Raw genomic sequence first — 9,471 nt, forward strand, 5'->3', positions numbered from 1 at the left:
ATTCAGCTTAAGCTCTGGGGTACTCTCAAAGCTCCCAAGTCTGCTTAATTTCAGCTCAAACCAAATATCCCCTCTGCCCAGAAAGATGAGCGTGCTTCACTGAAGCACTGGATTCACCCAAACTCAAGCCCAGCGTTCATGGGGAAAGAACAATCACCAACCTGGGTATCGTTTATGAATTACGGCAGACACATTGTGAGCTCATCCGTTGGGCAGAAAAAGATTTTTCTCTTCAAGCACCATCATACACGAATAAATTGGGGCATGACACTACTGTGGGAAGTGCCTGCAGCTGGGAGCCGGGCTGACAGCCTGCTCCAACACAACAAATCCCATGTTCTTAACCTGGAAAGGTTTTTTTCCCTTTTATCCTGTTTTTTATTGCTCCTCTTCTTTTTCTCCCGAGAGGTTCTCAGCCCAACATACAGGATTAAAGCCTTTGACCTGGAGTCTGGGGGATCCCAGTAAATATTCTTACCATATTTATCTCCATCTTCTCCTTTGGCACTGATCCTCCTGCCGAGCACTTGGATGTGTTTCCCACTTGTCCTGCTGTAGAGCTGATAGAGCCGAAGCTGCTTCCTGCTCACGTCGTCCCTCGCTCGCGTCTGGTTCTCCACGTGTATCCGAAAATCTACATTCTCCTCGGCAGCAAACATCTGAGAGCGGACGGGGAGGGGGGAGAGAGAAGAGAACAGACCGTGAAACAAAACAAGCCTCTTGGACAGAAAGACTGCACCCCAACCTGCCAAGGGCACGTGGCGCAAGAGGACTCGGATTTGGCTGCCCTTCCCTTGACAGCCGCGGCCGCGGTATCAGGCACTCCACACGTAATTCCAGCCAGAGCTGGCTCCCGACAGTAAACCAATCCTGGGTTTTTACAGTCAAACTGTGGGGGTTTTCTGAGTAAAAACTTCTGCTCGGTCCTGCTTTGATTTAATCCTGGTCAGCCCTGCTGGCCATATATTAGGCTCTCCTTCGCATATGCATAGCCTCTACCAGGTTACACGGACAGGTTTGGGAGAAAGGGGACAATTCCATTTCAGAGAATTTGTGCTTCACCTTCAGCAACCGCACTGATTCCCCGGATTAACTGCAGGGAAGAAGTCAAGAGAAAAAACTATTTATGCTGACATTAGCAGACTGGACTCCAGCTTTGCACAGGCATAAAATCTACTACGATAAAAGTGTCATTTGTACGCGGGCACTCTTCAGCCTAACTTTTTTGCCAGCTCTGCTTTTCAGTGAAGTTGGCTCGTTGGTGACCGTCTATGGATGCATCTCTGCCCGCCTCAACAGGGCCACGGCTTGGGGAGAGATCACGAGGACCAGCGGGAGCCAAACCAGCACGTCCAGCTGTGAGGCCGATATCGGCGGGGGTCGGACCGCTTGAGCCACTTCGTCTGTTTTTTTCTGGCCAATGGATTAAATTAACCTTAGCTCGCTACAGAATATTACCAGAAACTTTCTCTGACACATCTGCCCTTCTCTGGAGGTCTTGTTTCCTATCTTAACTGTTCCCAAGAAACACTGAAACAGGATTCCTGCTTTTGCTTCCAGAGAGTCGTCCTGCCTTGCCCAAGGTCAGAGGACCAGGCAGCCCGGACGTTCTCAAGATGCCCTCCCAAAGGGGAGGCTGGGCAGCACGCACCCAAAAGCACTTCACACCCAAACAATACGAAAGCCCAGAAATCGCTCCACGATCTGTCCCCGAGAGCGTTCGCACAACATCCACGCTGCCCACTCCAAACTCACAGATGGACAATATCTTGGTGGCAGACTCCCTTCACAGGACAATAAATCATTCGGAAACCAAAAGCAAAAGATTATCGAGTGGCACACACACAAAACCACCGCACAATAGGCAATTTTTAATTTGACCAAGACAAAGACCATTCAAAGTCTACTCGTTGTTGGCGAACTCTAATGCTGTGTACCACTTGCGTGTAAGAGACAAAATGCACCACAAAATAAGAATCACATGGGAATTTAATGATGCCTGGGTTTGGGACTGGCAGAGGAACGACATATACTCCTAGCAGGGTTACTACTTCTCCTCCTAACACATTCCTTCTACAGCACGCTTGTCCTCCTAGCCCACAAGTAACGGTGTTCTGATATATTGGTGTGGGGATGGAGCTGGCAACGCAAATGAAAAAGGGTCAATAAATCCTCGTTCAGGTTCATTCCAGGCTAAAACACAGAAGAGCAAGCGGCCACAACACGCAAAACAGCCCCACTTCAGCCTCCTGCATATGTCATCTCATACCAGCAAATATTTCGAAGCCGAATACTCCCTGAAAGTCAAAACCTCAAAAGAACTTTTTAGCGTTTCCAGTTATCGAGTAGACACACAGATCAGCAGCAGGAGGAAAACTTCAGGCAGGCAGTGCTGCTTAGCACCAGACCTTCGCTAAGCAACCCAAACAAAAACATTATATTCAACACAGTGGCAACAGCAATGAGGTTCACAGGGATGTTGCGGGGTCGCCTTCGCTGCCCTTATTAAAAGCCGGGATTATGCTATTTGAATCCCAAGTCCTAGGAGAGAAAGTGATTTAACTCTCTTATTTTACTGTCAGAAGTCAGGAGGAGACTGCAGGAGCTAAACGCGCAGGCTGAGCAAAGGGAGATTCAGGGCGACGCTGGGTCTAAAGAGACGCTCAAGGTGACGACAGAGGTGGCAGACAAGAATTACACAATTAAGCGTAGCGATATTTCCTGCTCTCAGCAAGCAGCGCAGCACGAAGCCGTGCCCCAAAGCCGTGACGTGGGAGGAGAAGCGTGCCAGGAGGGCACCGCGGATGCTGACGGCCGTCACCGCGCCAGGCTCTGCTCGCTCTCCTCTCCCCAGCTACCTCTGAGCACAGCAAAGCCGGACTTGGCTTTTGACATGAATAATATTCGTTTCTTTTTTTTCTTCCTACATCTTTTCTTGCTTTCTTTTCAAATGATATTGTTGCAAAGGATGCTAAACTACTAAAACCAGAGATGTTCGAGTAATGTTGACAGTCTGCCTCGTACCCACAAAAGCAAGGCTATTTGCAGTTAAGATTCTGGCTCCATCATTTTAAGATTTAAAACAGATTTTAAATCAAGATGACGTCGTTACATTGCTTTCACCACATGTTAATGAATTTCACATTTTTCTAGGAAAAAAAACAAAACAGGTGGGATCTGAAGTGGGGGGAAGGGCAGGTTGCTTTGCTTTCTTGGAAACTTCAAACAGAAGAGGCAATCTGTTTTCCCAAACATGTTTTAATTCTCTCTTTTAATTGTCTCCCAAGCGCCCACACCGCAGAGGCCCCCGCCGGTGCCCGGGTGGACTCTGGAGCACCCACGGAGCCATCCCGCGCTGTGGTCAACTCCGAACCCGCCACGAACCCGCCTGCGCATGTTTGTCACCATCCTCCCGCCCAAGATCAGCTAACGAAGTGCCCCGCCCAAGATCAGCTAACGAAGTGCCTCCTCCCTTCGCAAGAAGGACACGCGGCAGCCCAGAGCCATGACGTCTCCTCCTCCCCCCACCGAGGGCCTGGCTGGCATCACCCACAACCCCAACACCTTGTCCAAGCCCAGCGGTACCCTGACGGGGGGATCAGCAGGGGACACCGACCCCTGAAATAAAGTCAGCCCACGCGTGTATCACTCCACCAGTTCTCCAGTAACAGCCCCAGCTCCAACCCAGGGGAAGAAATCCTGGAGGAGGAACGTGCTTCAGGTTCTCCTTGCAGCTGACCTGTCCCCTGGTCAAGAAGCCGTGGTCCAGAGCAGCAGTGAAACCTCCAGGATTTAGCTGCCTGCTTAAAGATAAGCACGCGCTTAGCCACTCTGTTGAAACAGGATGCTCTGCTGGAGTGTGGCCAAGGTGGATTAGCCGTGCCAGCCTGGGCTGCATCTGGCCCGCAGCAGAGAGTATCAATACTCTAAAATAAAATTTCATGCAGTGTCGATTTCATGAGATAAAACCTATTTGATCATTGCTGAAATCCATTCTCACAGTATCCCTGCCCTAAAGAGCATACTCCCTCAAGCAGCTAACTTAACTGAGATAAGAAAGTCCATTTATATATACCGTAAGAGAGACGCTCTTTCATAAATCTCAAAAAAATTAGTAACATATGCCTCCTTTGGTAACTGATCGCCAACACTCACTCAAGAAGGTCACCTAAAACCAAGTCCATCCACCCCCAAATACATTTCCATAACAATCACAACCACACAAAAACGAATGCAGAAATGTCTTTAAGTCCCAGCCCCACTTGAAAAGTTAAGGTGAACACTTCTGTTCACCAAAGCAAAAGGAAATCCTTCTTTTCTCTTTTTTTTTTTTTACTATTAATATGTTATTACTGCATATAAAAATATCATACGCAAAATGACCACCTCCTTTTTTTGACCTTTCAATCTGATCATCCACGCATCCATGCTGTAGCTAACAAAACCTACAGACTCTGGATCCGGAGTTCAGCACAACAGGTCCCTGAAATGAATGGCTGCTTGCACCTTCTAGCTCCCGACAAGCAGCGTGCCCTCTGGGACGCTCTCTAGGGACAGGAAAAGAATTTCCTGCATTACTTCGGTTCCTCCAGCGTTTTGGTGGGATTTGGGGTTGTATTGTGGTCTATTTTGCAAATCTATCCAATTGGTATGGGCCGCTGTCTATGCAGGCTAACTTCAGCATCTCAGGATAGTGGGTTTCATATAACTCCATCTCATTCTTTGCCAACGGTTTATAGTCTGCAAAACCCCAGTCGTTAAAACAGAGCATCAAATTTGGTTTCATTTTTATTCTTCCTCTCTTTTTCTTTTCAATCAGTTCCTCATCCATTTATTTATCACTACATCTTTCAGTGATAATACACAGCTACAAAGACATCCTAAAATACAGAATACAGAACTTATACAAGGGAATAAACAGCATTCCTCTTAAAAACAACCATCACCTCAAGCAACTGATGCATCAGAAATGCCTCGCTCCTGAAAAGGAGCGGCTCTCCCTCCTCTCCGTTGTACTTGCCCAGTCGTTCAAGGTAGGTGCTTTTGGACCCACCTCCTTTCCAAACAGCCACAGAAACCAGAAACAACATCTGTCTTCAGACAGCCCACATTGGGAGATTTTCAAGGGCTTTTTTGACGAATGATTCTCAAACAATGAGTGGATTTCATTTTAAATGGCTTTACAACGATCCTTCAGCTTAAAGAATGACTTTCCTATTTGTTAAATCCCAGATGGAGGGTGAGGGAAAGACCATTTTGCTGATGCAGCCTAAGGCTTCACCATTAAGTAATCCAAGAAACGCTCAAGAATGGCAAAAGCCTCTGACAGCAGCGCCGCGGTGTTAGTCCCACACAAGCTTGTGCCACATCCCTGCAAACGCCGATGCCTTGTTGTGAACGGAAAGCAATCTCGGCCCCGCCAAGGTCAATGAAAGCCTGGCGGTGCCAAGCCATGTTTACGGGATTTGGCTTTCCATCCAACCAAGCTCTATGCACTTCGAATTTTCTATTTTGAGCTTTCCAGTAAAAGGGGATGTTAATCTGTTATTGTTCATGTCATAAAGCGTTACAGCATGAGATGTCCAAGGCCCACAGCATGGCCAAGTTAGCTGGGAGCTGGACTTCAGAATTTCCTGATTTTTTGCTTTTTATCCTACGGAGCCTCCAAGCCTCATCAGAGAGCAAACCATATGTCATTCCCCAAACTGAACTAGGAATACAAAATCCCTCTTGCTAAGGGCCGTACCGATTGCAAAAGATAAACAAATCAAGCTATTCAAAGTCCTTTCAAACCCCATCTGATAAGCAGGAAATACTTACTACCTTTCAGCCATCAAATCAACCTAATATTAATGATTTTCTCCGTGACCTTCTAAACACATGAAAGTTAACTCGGTAAGGTCAACAAGAGGATATCCAAGACAGATCTCTCTCAAGTCCGCAAAGGCAAGTAACAAACCACTTTGCTTCCATGACTTTGGCAAAATTCCTCTATGCCAATTACAGCAAGATTTGCTAGCTCACCATGACAGCCGCCCTTGACATACGCTGAAACACAATGCACTCCTTATTTGCTGCTTTTTCCTCCTCTTAACTGCAAAGTCAATCCATTGCCAGGATATTGTTACCTTCAGGTTACAGGGCCTAGTTCGAAGCCAGGCGGTGGATGTGCGCTGCTCTGACGTATTCACGGCTCTGGGCTTCGAAGCACATTTGGAAATTCATCTAACACAAAGCGGCTCCGTATTCAGATGCGCAGCAGGAACCCGGAGCGAAGGGAGAGGGCGCTTCAGAGCGCGTCGACAGGAGAGGGGCTGTGGCGTGACAGTGCCAAATTGCACAAATGTGACTAAGCCTTTCAAAATAACAGAACTTAGACCTTTGTTTTGATGTTTGTTTCTTCCTGCTATCCACAGAAAAATATTTTTTCCTTGGGAAATAAATATCCAAAAAGCTAAGGTGCACTCTCAAACTTGGGAGATGTCACCTTGGACGATGACTGTGTCCCCTGAGGGATGCACTGTGAGAAAGGGCAACACGGTGCACCATGGAAGTGGTTGTCCAAAACGATGCAGGCATGACACTCCACAAAAGACCCCACCAATGGCATTTACAAAGTGTTTCACTTGAAACGCTTTTTGATTTTTTTTTTTGGTGGGGAAAAAATATTTCGTCGGACAAGCATGAATGTCCTATTTAAAAAGATCTCGCTCCACATGAGCTGTACCACTCTATAGCCCATTCATAAATGGAGTCACGAACTGTCTTCTGTCTTTGCATCCTTAGAAGGCTGTTTCAGAAACACTTCCCCAATATTCTCTGCCTTAATTTTCTACCTTGTATATTTACATCCAGCTAACATCTGTTTGTTCTTGTACCAACAGCGTCCTTCAGCTTGAATAATACTTTTTCCCCTTGTGCTTCTCCTTGTGATGCGTTCAGGCTATTCCCTTTCTCCACTCTCTTCCCAAACTCCATCTCACCATGCTGGGAAAGGAACAAAGCCAAGCACCGTTCCACCTCCACCTCCACCTCCCCTCCTGCGCCCGCCCTCGCCGCAGAGGAGCTCCTGCCCGCACCGAGGACGGGTGCCGAGCTCTCCCTCGGCATGGCCCCATGCAGGAGACATCAGCCCGTCATGGGGAGAAACCCAGCTCTCCCTGCTCCTGCACGGATATGCTCTGAAATCGGGCCCCTCCGTTCTTTGACTCGAGTGCTTTCAAGTTGCTGCAGTACGTGAAATTCAATGATGTTTGCTCTTTGTTTAATGCACTCTCAGCGAAGCGCATGTAGGGATGGAGCTGGAAAGGAGGAGGAAGCGGGGTGATGAGGGGGTCAGGTCTGCCCGTCCCTTTGGATTTCAGAAATGTTAAACAAGACCCAAAGAGAAGACGTTTCCAGGGCTTGGAAGAGGGGACATACAGCTCCGCGAGGTGACACATACTTGGATCCAAAAGCTGCTCTGCAAGCGGAGCCTCCTTTTCTCCGGAGAGCTGCCTGCCGCATTCAGAGAGGCTATACATTAAATCTCCTCGGGTAGCGTCCGACCTTCGTTCTCTCCGAAACACACAGCCCCGGAGAAATACGGCTATCGCTCAGCCAAACTCCCCAGCATCTCCCCGAGACCCCGCCAGCTTTCCAAGCCACGTACCACTGCTCTCCAGCTCCCCTACAGCAACGTGTCCATCGACCCTCGACGGCAGACAACAGTGTTACTGAGCCCGGCATGACACCACGAGGAAGGCGGGAGGCCAAAAAAATGCAACCTGAGAGAGTCTGAGGAAACGAATGTTTTATGGCCCATCAGTCAGTATTTGGCCATTTTCTAGAGAAAGACGATGCCACCTTCGAGAAAACCAAATTTCTCCTTTTGATGATGGAGTGAGCCTTAGCCAGAACTGTGAAAACGCACCATTTGTGAGATGGTGACATTTTAAACTTGTTCCACCCTGGGAAATGGTTTGGGAAGAGCAGGGTTTCAGCCTGATTAATGACTTTTAAAACCCCAGCTGTACTCGCGTGCAACCAGAGGAAGGGAAGGTGCCTCCAGCCTGCGCTGCCGGCCGGCGCAAAGCCCAGCGCGAGAGTGTTGCCGAAGTGCTGCAATGCTGCTCTCTTCAACGGGCTCCAACAGCCCCGTCCTCCACACCTCCACCTGCATCTGCCCCTTCTCACCGATTCAGAACCAGGTCACTGGCTGCAGCCCCCAAGTCACATCGTTAATATAATTACCATGAGCAACAGCAGCTCAGCAGCCTGCAAGCGGGAGCCCACCCCTCCGGCATCCACCTTCCCCCCGCGGGAGGCTGCGTCGTGCCGCGGTGCAGCAGCGCCGAAGGGGCCAAGGCCAAGCCACCTCCCAGCTCCAGAAGGCACCTCTTTCCCAGTGGGACCAGTTCCTGCTACCTCTGCTAACCAAAGCAAACCAACCCCGCGCATCTCAGCTGCAGGGGTATCTGCAGGACGCCGTCTCTCGCCACGAGCTCGTGACAGGTTTGATTCTCTGGAAATACAATTCAGACCTTAATTCTTTTTCTTATTTTCCTCCAGTTGTGCTATATCTTTTTTTTTAATTCAGGGCTGGTATTATTTTACCACAGCTATCAATCAGGCAATGAGCAAGCAGGGCTTTTTCTTTCTTCCTTTCTTTCTTTCTTTGTCTTTCTTTCTTTTTAATGCTTGTTATATCTCTGCTATATACTTCCTCTCCACACAGAAATATCCCTTCAAAGCTTGATATTATTGAGCAGCTTTCAACCATGCCCAGCAGAGCCATGTATTCTCTGCATTTGTCTGGCCTTTGTTTCTAGGAATGAAATACCAATGGCTGAACAGTGTGACTTCATTTCACTCCTTCATTCCAATACTTGTTCTATTTCTATCCCACTGGGTCAAACTCACCTATTGTGAGACCTCACCGATTTCAATTACATCAGGGATTAATTTGTTCCATTGCGTTGAAGCTGTTAATACAATCCTTGCTGGCTCTAGATTAGAAAAGGCACGGTGGAGACCTCCCTCGCAGGCAGTGTGTTTAACAGCGGTCTTGATCTTCATTTTTGTTCAGCGGTGGGGTGGTTTTTTTCTTCCCTTTGTGCCCCTTTGCCCCTCTTTTCACAATCTTCCCCTTCCTTTCTAAATTGCCCTTATCAGAACTGGGTGGTCCTTCTGACTTCCACTGCGACTGGCAAAACGTTGCCTTCCAAAGCCGCTGCCCAGGGCTTGCGAGGGAGGCCGGCGCTGGAAGGAAGGTCCGACCCGAAGCCACCTGACGCCAGACGTGACCACTCCAGCTCTGGCACCTCATCTCCCCCAGGATGATTTCCAAGGGTCGCTGCAGGTCCCCGCGTACCCAAAGGGACCTGCAAGTGCTCAGCTCTGCAGCTCCGACCGTTGGCCGACCGTCAGTCGACCAAGGTCTCAAGGGGAGAACTGGGATCCTCCGTGTAGCAGACGGAAACCCCGAAATGC

General features: G+C 48.6%; 1 protein-coding gene across 1 annotated transcript in view; it reads left to right on the plus strand.

The window, feature by feature from the left end:
• Positions 1-3,430, plus strand: part of LOC104081137 — a gene marked incomplete at its 5' end in the record, with an annotated part of 16,300 nt that extends 12,870 nt beyond the window's left edge. Inside the window, 3 exons of the mRNA XM_009583762.1 lie at positions 1,246-1,379; positions 2,583-2,708; positions 3,288-3,430. Of these exons, the coding sequence (XP_009582057.1) occupies positions 1,246-1,379; positions 2,583-2,708; positions 3,288-3,430 (403 nt within the window). The remainder of the gene's footprint in view (positions 1-1,245; positions 1,380-2,582; positions 2,709-3,287) is intronic.
• Positions 3,431-9,471: the final 6,041 nt, after the last annotated feature.

Source organism: Fulmarus glacialis, unplaced genomic scaffold (assembly GCF_000690835.1).
Source record: "Fulmarus glacialis isolate BGI_N327 unplaced genomic scaffold, ASM69083v1 scaffold21890, whole genome shotgun sequence".
Taxonomy (NCBI): Eukaryota; Metazoa; Chordata; class Aves; order Procellariiformes; family Procellariidae; genus Fulmarus; species Fulmarus glacialis.